The 20,325-nt window shown below is 65.0% G+C and overlaps 2 protein-coding genes across 2 annotated transcripts in view; one reads left to right on the top strand and one right to left on the bottom strand.

Moving 5' to 3' along the window:
- Nucleotides 1-352, top strand: part of PRODH2 (proline dehydrogenase 2) — a 10,450-nt gene extending 10,098 nt beyond the window's left edge. Inside the window, exon 10 of the mRNA XM_074567882.1 lies at nucleotides 322-352. Within this exon, the coding sequence (XP_074423983.1) occupies nucleotides 322-352 (31 nt within the window). The remainder of the gene's footprint in view (nucleotides 1-321) is intronic.
- Nucleotides 353-1,403: 1,051 nt separating this feature from the next.
- The window catches only part of LOC141735271 (integrin alpha-D-like), a 29,254-nt gene continuing 10,332 nt past the window's right edge, over nucleotides 1,404-20,325 (bottom strand). The window contains exons 15-29 of the mRNA XM_074567881.1: nucleotides 19,648-19,761; nucleotides 19,464-19,528; nucleotides 17,406-17,508; nucleotides 17,034-17,164; nucleotides 14,687-14,838; nucleotides 14,433-14,586; nucleotides 12,710-12,860; nucleotides 12,536-12,609; nucleotides 12,301-12,424; nucleotides 6,771-6,919; nucleotides 6,535-6,675; nucleotides 5,001-5,207; nucleotides 2,606-2,736; nucleotides 2,296-2,498; nucleotides 1,404-1,435 (exon numbers count right to left, since the gene is read on the bottom strand). Of these exons, the coding sequence (XP_074423982.1) occupies nucleotides 1,404-1,435; nucleotides 2,296-2,498; nucleotides 2,606-2,736; nucleotides 5,001-5,207; nucleotides 6,535-6,675; nucleotides 6,771-6,919; nucleotides 12,301-12,424; nucleotides 12,536-12,609; nucleotides 12,710-12,860; nucleotides 14,433-14,586; nucleotides 14,687-14,838; nucleotides 17,034-17,164; nucleotides 17,406-17,508; nucleotides 19,464-19,528; nucleotides 19,648-19,761 (1,931 nt within the window). The remainder of the gene's footprint in view (nucleotides 1,436-2,295; nucleotides 2,499-2,605; nucleotides 2,737-5,000; nucleotides 5,208-6,534; nucleotides 6,676-6,770; nucleotides 6,920-12,300; nucleotides 12,425-12,535; nucleotides 12,610-12,709; nucleotides 12,861-14,432; nucleotides 14,587-14,686; nucleotides 14,839-17,033; nucleotides 17,165-17,405; nucleotides 17,509-19,463; nucleotides 19,529-19,647; nucleotides 19,762-20,325) is intronic.

Raw genomic sequence — 20,325 nt, 5'->3', positions numbered from 1 at the left:
GGGGGGGGCTGGAGGGTAGATGGGGGGGTTTGGGGGGGGCTGGGGGGTATCTGGGGGGGTTTGGGGGGATCCTTGAGGGCACCTGGGGGGGCTCTGGGGGGCCTGGAGGGCATCTGGGGGGGTTTGGGGGAGCCTGGAGGGTAGATGGGGGGTTTGGGGGGCCTGGAAGGCATGTGGGGGGGTGGGGAGGCATCTGGGGGGCCTTCAGGGCACCTGGGGGGGGTTTGGGGGGCATTGAGGGCACCTGGGGGGGTTTGGGGGGGACAAAAGGAGACTGGGGGGGGCTTGGGAGGCATCTGGGGGGGTTTGGGGGGCCTGAAGGGCGGCTGGGGGGGTTCTGGGGGGTCCTTGAGGGTATCTGGGGAGGGTTTGGGGGGATCCTTGAGGGCATCTGGGGGGGTTTGGGGGGGCCTGGAGGGTAGATGGGGGGGTTTGGGGAGCATTGAGGGCATCTGGAGGCGTCGTGAGAAATCTAGGGGGGCTTTGGGGGTTCCTTGAGGGCATCTGGGGGGGTTTGGGGGGCCTGGAGGGCATCTGGGGGGGTCGGGAGGCATCTGGGGGGGCTTCTGGGGGACGTTGAGGGCATCTGGGGGGGTTTGGGGGGACAAAAGGAGATTGGGGGGGGCTTGGGAGGCATCTGGGGGGTTCTGGGGGGTCTTTGAGTGTATCTGGGGGGGTTTGGGGGGCCTGGAGGGTAGCTCGGGGGCTTCTGGGGGGCATTGAGGGCACCTGGGGGGGTTTGGGGGGCTTGGAGGGCATCTGGGGGGTTCTGGGGGGTCCTTGAGGGTATCTGGGGGGGTTTTGGGGGCCTGGAGGGCGGCTGGGGGGGTCGGGGGGGCCTGGAGGGTAGATGGGGGGGTTTGGGGGGCATCTGGGGAGGGTTTGGGGGGATCCTTGAGGGCATCTGGGGGGGCTCTGGGGGGCCTTGAGGGCATCTGGGGGGGTTTGGGGGTTCCTTGAGGGCATCTGGGGGGCTTCTGGGGGACCTTGAGAGCACCTGGGGGGAGTTTGGGGGGGTCTTGAGGGCATCTGGGGGGGTTTGGGGGGATGGATGGAGACATGGGGGTGTCGGGAGGCATCTGGGGGGGCTTCTGGGGGGTCTTGAGGGCACCTGGGGGGGGGTTAGGAGATCCTTGAGGGCATCTGGGGGGGGGTTGGGGGGGTCCTTGAGGGCACCTGGGGGGGCTCTGGGGGGCCTTGAGGGTATCTGGGGGGGTCGGGAGGCATCTGGGGGGCTTCTCGGGGGTCTTGAGGGCATCTGGGGGGGGTTTGGGGCGTCCTTGAGGGTATCTGGGGGGGGTTTGGGGGGGCATTGAGGGCACCTGGGGGGGTTTGGGGGTTCCTTGAGGGCATCTGGGGGGGTTTGGGGGGCATTGAGGGTATCTGGGGGGGTCGGGAGACACCTAGGGGGGCTTCTCGGGGGTCTTGAGGGCACCTGGGGCGGGGTTGGGGGGTCCTTGAGGGCATCTGGGGGGGTTTGGGGGGTCCTTGAGGGCATCTGGGGGGGTTTGGGGGGGTCTTGAGGGCATCTGGGGGGGGGTTGGGGGGACGGATGGAGATGTGGGGGGTCGGGAGGCATCTGGGGGGGGCTTCTGGGGGGCCTTGAGGGCACCTGGGGGGTTCTGGGGGGACGGATGGAGATGGGGGGGGCTTGGGAGGCATCCGGGGGGGTTTGCGGGGGTCTTGAGGGCATCTGGGGGGGGGTTAGGAGATCCTTGAGGGCATCTGGGGGGGTTTGGGGGGCCTTGAGGGTATCTGGGGGGGTCGGGAGGCATCTGGGGGGGTTTGGGGGGGCCTGGAGGGCATCTGGGGGGGTTTGGGGGGGTCCTTGAGGGCACCTGGGGGGGCTCTGGGGGGCCTTGAGGGTATCTGGGGGGCTTGGGAGGCATCTGGGGGGGCTTCTCGGGGGTCTTGAGGGCATCTCTGGGGGTTTGGGGGGGTCTTGAGGGCACCAGGGGGTGTCGGGAGACATCTGGGGGGGCTTGAGGGGGGCCTTGAGGGTATCTGGGGGGGTTTGGGGGGCATTAAGGGCATGTGGGGGGGTCGGGAGGCATCTGGGGGGGCTTCTGGGGGGCCTTCAGGGCACCTGGGGGGGTTTGGGGGTTCCTTGAGGGCATCTGGGGGGGGTTTGGGGGGACGGATGGAGACGTGGGGGGGTGGGGAGGCATCTTGGGGGGGGCTCTGGTGGTCCTTGAGGGCACCCGGGGGTGGGGGGGTTGCTCAGGAGGCCCCCGGGGGCTTCTGTGGGGCTGGGGGGGGGGGTGTTGGGGGGGGGGGGGCCGGGGGGTGTCTCACCGAAGCGGTCGGGGGTTTTCTTGGTGCCGTTGAAGCAGATGGTGGCCTGGGCCACTGCCCCCCCGCGCCCTGCCCCCCCCCCCCTCCTGCCCCCCCCTTCCTCCTCCTCCTCCTCCTCCTCCTCGGGGCAGTCGAGGGCGGCCGCGGGGATCTCCTGGGGCTGGAACGTCACCCTCAGGAGCACCTTCAGCAGCGGCCGGGACCTGGCCCACGGGGACAACCGGCGGTGGGGGGGCGGTGGCCACGGCTGGCCCCTTGCCCCCCGTCCCCCCCCCCCCCCCCAAATCCACCCCCCGGGGGGGGGTCGCACCTGAGGAGCAGGACCTGGCCCCGGGCGCCCACGGCCACGTCCGGCAGCGCGTCCCCCGTCAGGTCCCGGCCACCGCTGAGGGCCTGGCCCCAATGGCGGGGGCGGGGGGAGAAGGCGGCGCCCGAGATGCGCTGGGGGGGGACGGAGACAAAGGGGGGGGGGTCGGCACCCAAAGGGGGGGCGAGGGGGGGTCCCGGCAGGCGGGACGCCTCGGCAAGCGGCGGCGGCGGCTCCGGCACCCGAGGCTCGTCCGGCACCCGAGGGTCCTCCAGCGCCCGGAACGTCCCCAGCACCCGAGAGGGCGCCGGCACCCAGGAGGGCTCCAGCACCCGGGAGGGCTCCAGCACCCAAGAGGTCACCAGCACCCAGAACGTCTCCCACCCCAGGGTTCCTCCAGCACCCAGGAGGGCTCCAGCACCCAGGAGGGCTCCAGCACCCAAGAGGTCACCGGCACCCAGAACATCTCCAGCACCCAGAACATCTCCCACCCCAAGGTTCCTCCAGCACCCAGGAGGGCTCCAGCACCCGGAACGTCTCCCACCCCAAGGTTCCTCCAGCACCCGGGATGTCTCCAGCACCCGGAACGTCTCCCACCCCAAGGTTCCTCCAGCACCCAGGAGGGCTCCAGCACCCAAAAGGTCTCCACCAGCACCCGGAAGGTCTCCAGCACCCAGAACGTCTCTGACCCCAAGGTTCCTCCAGCACCCAAGAGGTCTCCAGCACCCAGAACATCTCCCGTCCCAAGGTTCCTCCAGCACCCAAGAGGTCTCCACCAGCACCCAGGACGTCTCCCACCCCAAGGTTCCTCCAGCACCCAGGAGGTCTCCAGCACCCAAGAGGTCTCCACCAGCACCCAGAAGGTCTCCAGCACCCAGAACGTCTCCCGCCCCAAGGTTCCTCCAGCACCCAGAATGTCCCCAGCACCCAGAACTTCTCCACCACCCACGATGCCTCCAGCACCCAAGGTTCCTCCAGCACCCAGGTCATCTCCAGCACCCAAGGTTCCTCCACAACCCAGAACATCCCCGGCACCCGAGAGGTCTCCAGCACCCAGAACGTCTCCCACCCCAAGGTTCCTCCAGCACCCAGGAGGGCTCCAGCACCCAAGAGGTCTCCACCAGCACCCGGAATGTCTCCCGCCCCAAGGTTCCTCCAGCACCCAGGAGGGCTCCAGCACCCGGAACGTCTCCAGCATCCAAGAGGTCTCCAGCACCCAGAACATCTCCCACCCCAAGGTTTCTCCAGCACCCGGGACGTCTCCAGCAGCCAGAACTTCTCCACCACCCACAATGCCTCCAGCACCCAAGGTTCCTCCAGCACCCAGGTCATCTCCAGCACCCAAAGTTTCACCACAACCCAGAACATCCCCAGCACCCAAGATGTCTCCAGCACCGAGAACGTCTCCCACCCCAAGGTTCCTCCAGCACCCAGGAGGTCTCCAGCACCCAAGAGGTCTCTGCCAGCACCCAGGAGGGCTCCAGCACCCAGAACATCTCCCACCCCAAGGTTCCTCCAGCACCCGGGACGTATCCAGCACCCAGAACTTCTCCACCACCCACGATGCCTCCAGCACCCAAGGTTCCTCCAGCACCCAGAACATCCCCAGCTCCCAAGAGGTCTCCAGCGCCCAGAACGTCTCCTGCCCCAAGGTTCCTCCAGCACCCAGAATCTCTCCAGCACCCAACGTTCGTCCACCACCCGGGACGTCTCCAGCACCCAAGAGGTCTGCACCAGCTCCCAGAAGGTTCTCAGCACCCAGAACATCTCCCTGTCCCAAGGTTCCTCCAGCACCCAGGACATCCCCAGCACCCAAGAGGTCTCCTCCACCACCCAGGACATCCCCAGCACCCAGAAGGTCTCCAGCACCCAGAACGTCTCTCATCCCAAGGTTCCTCCATCACCCAGGTTGTGTCCAGCACCCAGAACTTCTCCACCACCCACGATGCCTCCAGCACCCAAGGTTTCTCCACCCCCACAGAACATCCCCAGCACCCAAGAGGTCTCCTCCAGCCCCCAGGTCATCTCAGCACCCAGAACCTCTCCAGCCCCCAAGGTTCCTCCAGCCCCCAGAACGTCTCGCACCTGAGAGGTCTCCAGCACCCAAGGGGTTCCCAGCCCCCAGAACCTCTCCAGCCCCCGAGACGTGTCCAGCCCCACAGGTTCCTCCACCCCCCAGGACATCCCCACCCCCCGGGACCCCCCCGGCACCCACAACGTCTCCACCCCCCGGAACGTCTCCAGCCCCCAAAGTTCCTCCAGCCCCCGAGGTTCCTCCACCCCCCAGAACCCCTCCAGCCCCCCGGTTCCTCCAGCCCCCCGGTTCCTCCAGCCCCCCGGTTCCTCCGACCCCCGGCCCTGGCCCCCCCCCGCTCCCAGCAGCCCCCGGGGCTCTCACCTGGCTGTACTGGGGGGCCAGGCCCCCCTTCTCCCCCCGGAAGACGTAGACGGCCCCTCGCTCCTCGTCCTCCAGCGGGGCCCCCACGGCCACCTCGGGCCACCCGTCCCCGTCCACGTCCCCCAGGCGCCCCAGGCTGGCCCCGAAGCGCCCCAAGGGGTGGCCGGGCTGGCCCCGAAGGCTCTGCTGGCACCGCAGCTGCCCGGCCTGGGGGGGACAACGGCCCCCGTCCGTCTCCGTCCGTGTCCCCCCACCTCCCCCCACCTCCCCCCGTCTCCCCCCGTCTCCCTCCATCTCCCCCCATCTCCCCCCATCTCATCTCCCCCCATCTCCCCCCATCTCCCCCCATCTCCCCCCACCTCCCCCCATCTCCCCCCATCTCCCCCCGTCTCCCCCCATCTCCATCCACCCCCCCCATCTCCCCCCATCTCCCCCCATCTCCCCCCATCTCCCCCCATCTCATCTCCCTCCGTCTCCCCCCATCTCCCCCCGTCTCCCCCCGTCTCCCCCCGTCTCCCCCCATCTCCCCCCATCTCCCCCCATCTCCCTCCATCTCCCCCCATCTCCCCCCATCTCCCCCCATCTCCCTCCATCTCCCCCCATCTCCCCCCATCTCCCTCCATCTCCCCCCATCTCCCCCCATCTCCCCCCACCTCCCCCCACCTCCCTCCACCTCCCCCCATCTCCCCCCATCTCCCCCCATCTCCCCCCATCTCCCCCCACCTCCCCCCACCTCCCTCCATCTCCCCCCATCTCCCCCCATCTCCCTCCATCTCCCCCCATCTCCCCCCACCTCCCCCCACCTCCCTCCATCTCCCCCCATCTCCCCCCATCTCCCCCCACCTCCCTCCATCTCCCCCATCTCCCCCCATCTCCCCCATCTCCCCCCATCTCCCCCATCTCCCCCCATCTCCCTCCATCTCCCCCCATCTCCCCCCATCTCCATCCACCCCCCCCATCTCCCCCCATCTCCCCCATCTCCCCCCACCTCCCCCATCCCCCCCCATCTCCCCCCGTCTCCCCCCGTCTCCCCCCGTCTCCCCCCGTCTCCCCCCGTCTCCCCCCATCTCCCCCCATCTCCCCCCACCTCCCCCATCCCCCCCCATCTCCCCCCGTCTCCCCCCGTCTCCCCCCGTCTCCCCCCACCTCCCCCCGTCTCCCCCCGTCTCCCCCCACCTCCCCCCACCTCCCCCCGTCTCCCCCCGTCTCCCCCCGTCTCCCCCCACCTCCCCCCATCTCCCCCCATCTCCATCCATCTCCCCCCATCTCCCCCCATCTCCCCCCATCTCCCCCCATCTCATCTCCCCCCATCTCCCCCCATCTCCCCCCATCTCCCCCCATCTCCCCCCATGACATCTCAGCACCCAGAACCTCTCCCCCCCCCAAGGTTCCTCCCCCACCCCAGGCCTCTCCCCCACCCAGACCTTCTCCCCCCCCCAAGGTTCCTCCACGCCCACGGCTGGGGGCTGCGTGGCCAGCGGGGCTGGGGCCGGGGTGGCCCCCCGGGGGGGGGGTGGGGGGGGGTGTCCCCTACCTCCTCCCGCAGGCTGCAGGCGGCCACCCGTCCCCCGCTGCCGTCCCCGTAGAACATGGGGGCCCCCACCAGCAGCACCTCGGCCCCCCCGTCCCCGTCGGTGTCCAGGGCGCACAGGGACGCCCCGAAGTAGGAGCCCACCTGGGGGGGGGGAGGAGGAGGAGGAGGCGCCGTGGGGCTGGCCGTGGGGCCCCACCCCCCCTCCCCCCCCCCCCGCCCCCCAAGCCCGGCGGTACCTGGGTGCCGGTGGCCTCGGCCAGGAGCTGCCAGGTGGCCCCGGGGCCGGGCCGGTGGAAGAGGAGGAGGCGGCCGACGTGGCGGTAGCGGGGGGCCCCCAGCGCCAGCGCGGGGCGTCCCCCCAGGGCCAGGGACTCGGCCGCGTAGCCTGGGCACAGCGGGGGTCAGCGGGGGGGGGACGGGACACGCACACACCCCCCCCACACACACCCCCCCGGGGGAGGCTGGTGGCCCCAGGGCCTCGCGGGGACACCCACGTCCCCCAGGAGGAGACGGGGCCACCACCGTCCCCAGGACGTCACGGGGCCACCAACGTCTCCAGAACCTCACGGGGACACCGATGTCCCCCAGGTCCTCATGGGGACACCAACGTCTCCAGGACGTCACGGGGACACCAACGTCTCCAGAACCTCACGGGGACAGCAATGTCCCCCAGGTCCTCACGGGGCCACCACCGTCCCCAGGACGTCACGGGAACACCAACGTCCCCAGGACGTCGTGGAGACACCAACGTCCCCCAGGTTCTCATGGGGACACCAACGTCTCCAGAACCTCATGGGGACACCAACGTCTCCAGAACCTCATGGGGACACCAATGTCTCCAGGACGTCGTGGAGACACCAACGTCCCCCAGGTCCTCATGGGGACACCAACGTCTCCAGAACCTCACGGGGACACCGATGTCCCCCAGGTTCTCATGGGGCCACCAACGTCTCCAGAACCTCACGGGGACACCGATGTCCCCCAGGTTCTCATGGGGCCACCAACGTCTCCAGGACATCATGGAGACACCAACGTCCCCCAGGTTCTCATGGGGCCACCAACGTCTCCAGAACCTCACGGGGACACCGATGTCCCCCAGGTTCTCATGGGGCCACCACCATCCCCAGGACGTCACGGGGACACCAACATGTCCAGAACCTCATGGGGACACCGATGTCCCCCAGGTTCTCATGGGGCCACCAACGTCCCCCAGGTCCTCATGGGGACACCAACATCTCCAGGATGTCGTGGAGACACCAACGTCCCCCAGGTCCTCATGGGGACACCAATGTCTCCAGGACATCACGGGGACACCAATGTCCCCCAGGAGGAGACGGGGCCACCACCGTCTCCAGGACGTCACGGGGACACCAACGTCTCCAGAACCTCATGGGGACACCGATGTCCCCCAGGTCCTCACGGGGCCACCACCGTCCCCAGGACATCACAGGGCCACCACCGTCCCCAGGACGTCACGGGGCCACCACCGTCTCCAGAACCTCATGGGGCCACCAACGTCCCCCAGGTCCTCATGGGGACACCAACGTCTCCAGAACGTCATGGGGACACCGATGTCCCCCAGATCCTCATGGGGACACCAACATCCCCCAGATCCTCATGGGGCCACCGATGTCCCCAGGACCCTCATGGGGCCACCACCATCCCCCAGATCCTCATGGAACCACCACCATCTCCAGACCCTCATGGGGCCACCAAGGTCCCCAGGACCCTCATGGGGCCACCAACATCTCCAGAACCTCATGGGGCCACCAAGGCCTCCGGGACCCCATAGGGCCACCAACATCTCCAGGACTTCATGGGGCCACCACCATCCCCAGATCCTCATGGCACCACCAACATCTCCAGATCCTCATGGGGCCACCAACATCTCCAGGTCCTTGTGGAGACACTGATGTCCCCTAGGACCCCCATGGGGCCACCAACATCCCCAGAACCTCATGGGGCCACCAAGGTCCCCAGGACCCTCATGGGGCCACCACCATCTGCAGACCCTCATGGGGCCACCAAGGTCCCCAGGACCCTCATAGGGCCACCACCATCTCCAGGACTTCATGGGGCCACCAAGGTCCCCAGATCCTCATGGAACCACCACCATCTCCAGAACCTCATGGGGCCACCACCATCCCCCAGATTTTCATGGAACCACCAACATCTCCAGAACCTCATGGGGCCACCAAGGTCGCCAGGACCCTCATAGGGCCACCACCATCTCCAGGACTTCATGGGGCCACGACCATCCCCCAGATCCTCATGGAACCGCCAACATCTCCAGACCCTCATGGGGCCACCAACATCTCCAGAACCTCATGGGGCCACCAAGGTCTCTGGGACCCCATAGGGCCACCACCATCTCCAGACCCTCATGGGGCCACCACCGTCCCCCAGATCCTCATGGGGCCACCACCATCCCCAGACCCTCATGGGGCCACCAAGGTCCCCAGGACCCTCATGGGGCCACCAACATCTCCAGAACCTCATGGGGCCACCAAGGTCTCTGGGACCCCATAGGGCCATCACCATCTCCAGGACTTCATGGGGCCACCACCATCTCCAGAACCTCATGGGGCCACCACCATCCCCAGATCCTCATGGAACCACCAACATCTCCAGATCCTCATGGGGCCACCAACATCTCCAGGTCCTTGTGGAGACACTGATGTCCCCTAGGACCCTCATGGGGCCACGACCATCTCCAGGACTTCATGGGGCCACCACCATCTCCAGAACCTCATGGGGCCACCACCATCTCCAGATCCTCATGGCACCACCACCATCTCCAGACCCTCATGGGGCCACCAACATCTCCAGAACCTCATGGGGCCACCACCGTCCCCCAGATCCTCATGGAACCACCACCATCCCCAGACCCTCATGGGGCCACCAAGGTCCCCAGGACCCTCATGGCACCACCACCATCCCAAGACCCTCATGGGGCCACCAAGGTCCCCAGGACCCTCATGGGGCCGCCACCATCCCCAGACCCTCATGGGGCCACCAAGGTCCCCAGATCCTCATGGGGCCACCACCATCTCCACACCCTCATGGGGCCACCAAGGCCTCCGGGACCCCATAGCGCCACCACCATCTCCAGGACTTCATGGGGCCACCACCATCCCCAGACCCTCATGGGGCCACCACCATCCCCAGATCCTCATGGGGCCACCACCATCCCCAGATCCTCATGGCACCACCAACATCCCCAGACCCTCATGGGGCCACCAAGGTCCCCAGGACCCTCATGGCACCACCACCATCCCCAGACCCTCACGGGGCCACCAAGGTCCCCAGGACCCTCATGGGGCCACCACCATCTCCAGATCCTCATGGAACCACCACCATCCCCAGAACCTCATGGGGCCACCAAAGTCCCCAGGACCCTCATGGGGCCACCACCATCCCCAGACCCTCATGGGGCCACCAAGGTCCCCAGATCCTCATGGGGCTACCACCATCTCCACACCCTCATGGGGCTACCGAGGTCCCCAGGACCCTCATGGAACCACCAACATCTCCAGACCCTCATGGGGCCACCACCATCCCCCAGATCCTCATGGCACCACCAACATTTCCAGATCCTCATGGGGCCACCAACATCTCCAGGTCCTTGTGGAGACACTGATGTCCCCTAGGACCCCCATGGGGCCACCACCATCTCCAGACCCTCATGGGGCCACCAAGGTCCCCAGGACCCTCATAGGGCCACCACCATCCCCAGATCCTCATGGGGCCACCAAGGTCGCCAGGACCCTCATGGGGCCGCCACCATCTCCAGACCCTCATGGGGACACCAACATCTCGAGGTCCTTGTGGAGACACTGATGTCCCCTAGGACCCTCATGAGGCCGCCACCATCCCCAGACCCTCATGGGGCCACCACCATCCCCCAGATCCTCATGGAACCACCACCATCTCCAGACCCTCATGGGGCCACCAAGGTCCCCAGGACCCTCATGGGGCCACCAACATCTCCAGGACCCTCATGGGGCCACCACCATCCCCCAGATCCTCATGGAACCACCACCATCCCCAGACCCTCATGGGGCCACCACCATCCCCAGACCCTCATGGGGCCACCAACATCTCCAGAACCTCATGGGGCCACCAAGGCCTCCGGGACCCCATAGGGCCACCACCATCTCCAGGACCCTCATGGGGCCACCACCATCCCCAGATCCTCATGGGGCCACCAACATCTCCAGGTCCTTGTGGAGACACTGATGTCCCCTAGGACCCCCATGGGGCCACCAACATCCCCAGAACCTCATGGGGACACCACCATCCCCAGACCCTCATGGGGCCACCAAGGTCCCCAGATCCTCATGGAACCACCACCATCTCCAGACCCTCATGGGGCCACCAAGGTCCCCAGATCCTCATGGGGCCACCACCATCTCCAGACCCTCATGGGACCACCAAGGTCCCCAGGACCCCCATGGGGCCACCACCATCCCCAGATCCTCATGGAACCACCACCATCTCCAGACCCTTATGGGACCACCAAGGTCCCCAGATCCTCATGGGGCCGCCACCATCTCCAGAACCTCATGGGGCCACCACCATCCCCCAGATCCTCATGGAACCGCCAACATCTCCAGACCCTCATGGGGCCACCAAGGTCCCCAGGACCCTCATGGGGCCACCAACATCTCCAGAACCTCATGGGGCCACCAAGGCCTCGGGGACCCCATAGGGCCACCACCATCCCCAGACCCTCATGGCACCACCACCATCTCCAGGACTTCATGGGGCCACCACCATCTCCAGACCCTCATGGGGCCACCAAGGTCCCCAGGACCCTCATGGGGCCACCAACATCTCCAGAACCTCATGGGGCCACCACCATCCCCCAGATCCTCATGGAACCACCACCATCTCCAGGACTTCATGGGGCCACCACCACCCCCAGACCCTCATGGGGCCACGAAGGTCCCCAGGACCCTCATGGAACCACCACCATCCCCAGACTCTCATGGGGCCACCAAGGCCTCCAGGACCCCATAGGGCCACCAACATCTCCAGGACTTCATGGGGCACCACCATCCCCAGATCCTCATGGAACCACCAACATCTCCAGAACCTCATGGGGCCACCAAGGTCCCCAGATCCTCATGGAACCACCACCATCCCCAGACCCTCATGGGGCCACCAAGGTCCCCAGGACCCTCATGGGGCCACCAACATCTCCAGGACCCTCATGGGGCCACCACCATCCCCCAGATCCTCATGGAACCACCACCATCCCCAGACCCTCATGGGGCCACCACCATCCCCAGACCCTCATGGGGCCACCACCATCCCCAGACCCTCATGGGGCCACCAACATCTCCAGAACCTCATGGGGCCACCAAGGCCTCCGGGACCCCATAGGGCCACCACCATCTCCAGGACCCTCATGGGGCCACCACCATCCCCAGACCCTCATGGGGCCACCACCATCTCCACACCCTCATGGGGCCACCAAGGCCTCCAGGACCCCATAGGGCCACCAACATCTCCAGGACTTCATGGGGCCACCACCATCCCCAGACCCTCATGGGGACACCAACATCTCGAGGTCCTTGTGGAGACACTGATGTCCCCTAGGACCCCCATGGGGCCACCACCATCCCCAGACCCTCATGGAACCACCACCATCCCCAGACCCTCACGGGGCCACCAAGGTCCCCAGGCCCCTCCCGGCGCCCCCCGTCCCCCCTCCCCCGTCCCCGGGCCCCTCCCGGGGGCCCCGCCCGGCCCCGCCCTTACCCAAGTAGGCGTCGCTCATGTCCCCGGAGGCGTTGAGGAAGGTGGTGGCCCCCCCGCCCCCGCCGTAGACGAAGACCCCTCCGGCCCAGTCGTAGGCGCCCACCGCTCCCAGCACGGGCCCCTCCTGCGCCGGGAGAGACGGGGAGGGGGGGGTGGGGGTGGGGGCGGGGGGGAGCCCTCGGGGAGCCCCCCCCGGGCGCGGGGGGCGGGGGGCGGGGGGCGGGGGGCCGCTTACGGGGGCGAGCAGGGCGCTGAAGCCCTCCTGGGCCATCTCCAGCTGGAAGGAGCTGCCGAGGGCGGAGCGGGTGCCTGGGGGGGGGAGGGGAGGGGGGGGAGGGGGGGGGGAGGGGGGGTCAGCCCGCCCCCCACACCCCCCCCATGGCGTCCCCTCGCCCCCCGCCGGGGCTACCCTCGATGGCGAAGATCTTCTCCTGCAGCTGGGCCTGGATGCCCTGCAGGGCCTCGAAGTTGTCCACCCGGAAGACGTGGTCCCGGCCGGGGGGGGAGGCGATGGCCTGGAGCTCGGCCACGGCCCCCGCCTGCGAGAAGGCGCTGCCCACCTGGGGGGGGAGGGGGGAGATGTGGGGAGAGGGGGGGAGATGGGGGAGATGGATGGAGATGGGGGGAGATGGATGGAGGTGGATGGAGATGGGGGGAGATGGATGGAGGTGGATGGAGGTGGATGGAGATGGATGGAGGTGGATGGAGGTGGATGGAGGTGGATGGAGGTGGATGGAGGTGGATGGAGGTGGATGGAGGTGGATGGAGGTGGATGTGGATGGAGGTGGATGGAGATGGATGGGGATGGAGATGGGGGGAGATGGATGGAGGTGGATGGAGATGGATGGAGGTGGATGGAGGTGGATGGAGATGGATGGAGGTGGATGGAGGTGGATGGAGGTGGATGGAGATGGGGGGAGATGGATGGAGGTGGATGGAGATGGATGGAGGTGGATGGAGGTGGATGGAGGTGGATGGAGGTGGATGGAGGTGGATGGAGATGGATGGAGGTGGATGGAGATGGGAGGGAGATGGATGGAGGTGGATGGAGATGGATGGAGGTGGATGGAGGTGGATGGAGGTGGATGGAGATGGATGGAGGTGGATGGAGGTGGATGGAGGTGGATGGAGATGGATGGAGGTGGATGGAGGTGGATGGAGGTGGATGGAGATGGATGGAGGTGGATGGAGGTGGATGGAGATGGATGGAGGTGGATGGAGGTGGATGGAGGTGGATGGAGGTGGATGGAGGTGGATGGAGGTGGATGGAGGTGGATGGAGGTGGATGGAGGTGGATGGAGATGGATGGAGGTGGATGGAGGTGGATGGAGGTGGATGGAGATGGATGGAGGTGGATGGAGGTGGATGGAGGTGGATGGAGGTGGATGGAGATGGATGGAGATGGATGGAGATGGATGGAGATGGATGGAGGTGGATGGAGATGGATGGAGGTGGATGGAGATGGATGGAGGTGGATGGAGGTGGATGGAGATGGATGGAGATGGATGGAGATGGATGGAGATGGATGGAGGTGGATGGAGATGGATGGAGATGGATGGAGATGGATGGAGGTGGATGGAGGTGGATGGAGATGGATGGAGATGGATGGAGGTGGATGGAGATGGATGGAGGTGGATGGAGATGGATGGAGGTGGATGGAGATGGATGGAGGTGGATGGAGGTGGATGGAGGTGGATGGAGGTGGATGGAGATGGATGGAGATGGATGGAGATGGGGGGAGGTGGATGGAGGTGGATGGAGGTGGATGGAGGTGGGGGGAGGTGGATGGAGGTGGATGGAGATGGATGGAGGTGGATGGAGGTGGATGGAGGTGGATGGAGGTGGATGGAGGTGGATGGAGATGGGGGGAGGTGGATGGAGGTGGATGGAGGTGGATGGAGGTGGATGGAGGTGGATGGAGATGGATGGAGGTGGATGGAGGTGGATGGAGGTGGATGGAGATGGATGGAGGTGGATGGAGGTGGGGGAGATGGGGGGAGATGGGGGGAGATGGATGGAGATGGATGGAGAACGTTGGAGAACGTTGGAGGAGGTTGGAGAACGTTGATGAAGGTTGGAGGAGGTGGGTCGTGGGAGGCCGGCAGTTGTGGGGCCGGAGCTGTGGGGCTCACCCCGATGGCGTATCGCACGATCCCGGCCCTTTCCGCCTCGGGGACGACGTCTCCGTACTCCAGCCTGTCCCCGTACTTCTGCCCGTCCGTCACCACGATGAGGATCTTGGTGGCACCTCCCCGGGCTCCCCCCGGGCCGGCGAACACTCGCCTCCTGCCCCACGGCCAGCGGACGGCCATGAGCCCCTCGGCGCCGTGGGGCGGGAGAGGATTTCGGGGAGTTGAGGTGGGGAGATGTGTGGGGCAGGACCTACATGGCGTCGCGGATGGCGGTGGCCGTGTGGGTGGTGCCCCCGCTCTGGCGGATGTGGGTCACCTCCTGCGCCCCCCGGCTGTGGGTCCAGCGGGCGAAGGCAGCGAAGTCGAAGTGGAGGACGGTCCTATCGGAGAACTGCATGAGGGCGAACTGGCCAATGGGAGGAGAGGAAGAGGGCGGGGCGTGAGGGGGGGGGGATCCCAGTAGGTCCCGGTAGACCCCAGTCGACCCCCAAAGATCCCGCCAGACCCCAGTAAACCCTCGATGACCCCAGTAGAACCTTCATGGACCCCAGTGGACCCCAGTAGACCCCCAAAGATCCCAGTAGAGCCCAGTAGATCCCAGTAGACCCCCAAAGATCCCAGTAGACCCCAGTAGACTTCAGTAGACCCCCAAAGATCCCAGTAGAGCCCAGTAGATCCCAGTAGACCCCCAAAGATCCCAGTAGACCCCAGTAGACCCCCTCGTAGACCCCAGTAGACCCCCAAAGATCCCAGTAGAGCCCAGTAGACCCCAGTAGACCCCCAAAGATCCCAGTAGAGCCCAGTAGACTCCAGTAGAACCCTCGTAGACCCCAGTAGACCCCCAAAGATCCCAGTAGACCCCAGTAGATCCCAGTAGACCCCCAAAGATCCCAGTAGACCCCAGTAGATCCCAGTAGACACCCAAAGATCCCAGTAGACCCCCTCGTAGACCCCAGTAGACCCCAGTAGACCCCCAAAGATCCCAGTAGAGCCCAGTAGACCCCAGTAGACCCCCAAAGATCCCAGTAGACCCCAGTAGACTTCAGTAGACCCCCAAAGATCCCAGTAGAGCCCAGTAGACTCCAGTAGAACCCTCGTAGACCCCAGTAGACCCCCAAAGATCCCAGTAGACCCCAGTGGACCCCAGTAGACCCCCAAAGATCCCAGTAGAGCCCAGTAGAACCCTCGTAGACCCCAGTAGACCCCCAAAGACCCCAGTAGACTCCAGTAGAACCCTCGTAGACCCCAGTAGACCCCCAAAGATCCCAGTAGACTCCAGTAGACCCCAGTAGACGCCCAAAGACCCCAGTAGACCCCAGTAGACTCCAGTAGAACCCTTGTAGAAACCAGTAGACCCCCAAAGACCCCCAAAGATCCCAGTAGACCCCAGTAGACTTCAGTAGACCCCCAAAGATCCCAGTAGAGCCCAGTAGACTCCAGTAGAACCCTCGTAGACCCCAGTAGACCCCCAAAGATCCCAGTAGACCCCAGTGGACCCCAGTAGACCCCCAAAGATCCCAGTAGACCCCAGTAGACCCCCTCGTAGACCCCAGTAGACCCCAGTAGACCCCCAAAGATCCCAGTAGAGCCCAGTAGACCCCAGTAGACCCCCAAAGACCCCAGTAGACTCCAGTAGACCCCTTGTAGACCCCAGTAGACGCCCAAAGATCCCAGTAGACCCCAGTAGACTCCAGTAGAACCCTCGTAGACCCCAGTAGACACGAGTAGACCCCCAAAGACCCCAGTAGATCCCAGTAGACTCCAGTAGAACCCTCGTAGAAACCAGTAGACCCCAGTAGACCCCCAAAGACCCCAGTAGACCCCAGTAGACTCCAGTAGAACCCTCGTAGAAACCAGTAGACCCCAGTAGACCCCCAAAGACCCCAGTAGACTCCAGTAGACTCCAGTAGAACCTTCGTAGAAACCAGTAGACCCCCAAAGACCCCAGTAGACCCCAGTAGACTCCAGTAGAACCCTCGTAGAAACCAGTAGACCCCCAAAGATCCCAGTAGATCCCAGTAGACTCCAGTAGAACCCTTGTAGAAACCAGAAGACCCCCAAAGATCCCAGTAGAACCCTCGTAGACCCCAGTAGACCCCCAAAGATCCCAGTAGACTCCAGTAGAACCCTCGTAGAACCCAGTAGACCCCCAAAGACCCCAGTAGACCCCAGTAGACTCCAGTAGAGCCCTCGTAGAAACCAGTAGACCCCAGTAGATCCCCAAAGACCCCAGTAGACCCCAGTAGACTCCAGTAGAACCCTCGTCTAAACCAGTACACCCCAGTAGACCCCAGTAGACTCCAGTAGAACCCCAAAGACCCCCAAAGATCCCAGTAGAACCCTCGTAGACCCCAGTAGACCCCAGTAGACTCCAGTAGACCCCTCGTAGACCCCAGTAGACCCCCAAAGATCCCAGTAGACCCCAGTAGACCAGTAGACCCCTTGTAGACCCCAGTAGACCCCCAAAGACTCCAGTAGACCCCAGGAAACCCTCAATGACCCCAGTAGAACCTTCGTAGACCCCAGTAGATCCCAGTAGACCCCATTGGGTGCCCCCCAGGACCCCCCGGGGGGGGGGGGGGGGGGGGGGCGTCGCCTTACGCGGGTGTCGGTGCCCCGGAAGCGCCCCATGATTTGGGTGACGAAGGTCTTCATCTGCTCGAAGTCGTGGGAGTTGATGCTGCCGGAGCCGTCCACCAGGAAGACGATGTCGGAAGCCCGCGTGGGGCAATCTATGGGGCGGGGGGGAAGGTGTGGGGCGGAGGGAAAGACACACACTCGCACCTCCCCCCCCCCCCTCCCAGCTTGACCCCCCCCCTCGCCTTGAGGGCCATCGAGGCCAACGTTGGGTCTTCACCAACCCGTGGGACCCACCGAACCTCGCCGAGGTTGGGGGGCGGGGGTCTTCTCCGCCCCACATCACCCCCCCCCAACGGAGCCCCGCCGTTGGCCCCACACATCCCCCCGGGTTACCTGGCAGGCTGGGGGGCAGGGTGCCCCCCCCCGGCAGGAGGAAGCACAGCCCCCGCAGCTCCACGTTGGCCCCACAGGTCCGCCGGGCCGTGGGGTCGCACGCCTTGGTGGGGGCGGGGGGGCGAGATGGGGGGATGCCATGGAGACCAGTAGACCCCCAAAGACCCCAGTAGACCCCGGTAGACCCCATTATACTCCAGTAGACCCCCAAAGACCCCAGTAGACCCCAGTAGAACCTTCATAGACCCCAGTAGATCCCAGTAGACCCCCAAAGACCCCAGTAGACCCCAGTAGACTCCAGTAGACCCCCAAAGACCCGAGTAGACCCCAGTAGAACCCTCGTAGCCCCCATGGACCCCAGTAGACCCCCAAATATCCCAGTGGACTCCAGTAGAACCCTTGTAGACCCCAGCAGACCCCAGTAGAACCTTCATAGACCCCAGTAGACCCCCCAAAGATCCCAGTAGAACCTTCTTAGACCCCAGCAGCCCCCAGTAAACCCCCAAAGATCCCAGTAGAACCTTCATAGCCTCCAGTAGACCCCCAAAGATCCCAGTAGACCCCAGTAGAACCTTCGTAGACCCCAGTAGACCCCCAAAGGTCCCAGTAGAAGACCCCAGTAGACCCCAGTAGAACCTTCATAGACCCCAGTAGACCCCCAAAGATCCCAGTAGATCCCAGTAGAACCTTCATAGATCCCAGTAGACCCCCAAAGGTCCCAGTAGATCCCAGTAGAACCCTCGTAGACCCCAGTAGACCCCCAAAGACCCCAGTAGACTCCAGTAGAACCTTCATAGACCCCAGTAGACCCCCAAAGGTCCCAGTAGACTCCAGTAGAACCTTCGTAGACCCCAGTAGAACCTTCGTAGACCCCAGTAGACCCCCAAAGGTCCCAGTAGAAGACCCCAGTAGACCCCAGTAGAACCTTCATAGACCCCAGTAGACCCCAGTAGACCCCCAAAGATCCCAGTAGATCCCAGTAGAACCTCCATAGATCCCAGTAGACCCCCAAAGGTCCCAGTAGATCCCAGTAGAACCGTCGTAGACCCCAGTAGACCCCCCAAAGACCCCAGTAGACCCCAGTAGAACCTTCATAGACCCCAGTAGACCCCCAAAGGTCCCAGTAGAAGACCCCAATAGACCCCAGTAGAACCTTCATAGACCCCAGTAGACCCCAGTAGACCCCCAAAGATCCCAGTAGATCCCAGTAGAACCCTCGTAGACCCCAGTAGACCCCCAAAGACCCCAGTAGACTCAGTAGAACCTTCGTAGACCCCAGTAGACCCCCAAAGGTCCCAGCAGAAGACCCCAATAGACCCCAGTAGAACCTTCATAGACCCCAGTAGACCCCAGTAGACCCCCAAAGATCCCAGTAGATCCCAGTAGAACCTTCGTAGACCCCAGTAGAACCTTCGTAGACCCCAGTAGACCCCCAAAGGTCCCAGTAGACTCCAGTAGAACCTTCGTAGACCCCAGTAGAACCTTCGTAGACCCCAGTAGACCCCCAAAGATCCCAGTAGATCCCAGTAGAACCTTCATAGATCCCAGTAGACCCCCGAAGATCCCAGTAGATCCCCAAAGATCCCAGTAGACCCCAGTAGAACCTTCATAGATCCCAGTAGACCCCCAAAGGTCCCAGTAGGTCCCAGTAGAACCTCCATAGATCCCAGTAGACCCCCAAAGGTCCCAGTAGATCCCAGTAGAACCCTCGTAGACCCCAGTAGACCCCCAAAGACCCCAGTAGACTCCAGTAGAACCTTCGTAGACCCCAGTAGAACCTTCGTAGACCCCAGTAGACCCCCAAAGGTCCCAGTAGATCCCAGTAGAACCTTCATAGATCCCAGTAGACCCCCAAAGGTCCCAGTAGATCCCAGTAGAACCCTCGTAGACCCCCAAAGATCCCAGTAGATCCCCAAAGACCCCAGTAGATCCCAGTAGAACCTTCATAGACCCCAGTAGACCCCCAAGAGACCCCATCGCCTCCCTCCCCCCCCCCAGCCCCACACCCCATTGACCGCCCACCACCCCCCCCCCCGCCCACGGCCCCACGGGCCCCACCAGGACTTGGGATCCGTGGGTCACCAGCGCCAGCCCCAGAGACGCCACCGTCACCTCCGGAGGGGCTTCAAAGAGGAAGGAGCGGGGAGGGGGGGGTGATGTGGGGCAGATGGGTGTCTATGGGGCAGGGTCGGGGGGGGGGGGGGAGGGAAACGACCCCCCCCCGCCCCCGCCATGGTCCTACCGGTGACGGGGACGTTCTGGCAGGTCCCAGTGGCCGGTCGGCAGCGATAGACGCGACCCCTATGGCCGGCGCCCCACGGCTCCAGGGGGGCCCCCACCAGCACCCTGGGGTGGGGGGGGAAGGAAAGGGGGGGGGGGGGGGTTATGGGGTGGGGGTCCCGGGGTTGGGGGGGGGGGGGGGTGGGGGTGGGTGGAGGGGACATCGCCCCCCCCCACCGCCGCCAAGGGGGATGTGGGGTGATGGGGAGGGGAATATGGGGAGATATGGGGGGGGGGGATGTGGGGTGATGGGGGGAGATGTGGGGGGATGTTGGGGGGGGATGTGGGGTGATGGGGGGAGATGTGGGGGGATGTTGGGGGGGGGATGTGGGGTGATGGGGGGAGATGTGGGATGTTGGGGGGGGATGTGGGGTGATGGGGGGAGATATGGGGGGGATGTTGGGGGGAGGATGTGGGGTGATGGGGGGAGATATTGGGGGGATGTTGGGGGGGGATGTGGGGTGATGGGGGGAGATGTGGGGGGGATGTTGGGGGGGGGATGTGGGGTGATGGGGGGAGATGTGGGGGGATGTTGGGGGGAGGATGTGGGGTGATGGGGGGAGATGTGGGGGGATGTTGGGGGGGATGTGGGGTGATGGGGGGAGATATGGGGGGGATGTTGGGGGGAGGATGTGGGGTG

The sequence above is a fragment of the Larus michahellis genome, chromosome 30, assembly GCF_964199755.1.
Source record: "Larus michahellis chromosome 30, bLarMic1.1, whole genome shotgun sequence".
NCBI classification, from domain to species: domain Eukaryota; kingdom Metazoa; phylum Chordata; class Aves; order Charadriiformes; family Laridae; genus Larus; species Larus michahellis.
The sequence above is the reverse complement of the archived record's forward strand: the minus strand, read 5'-3'. Positions and strand labels throughout refer to the sequence as shown.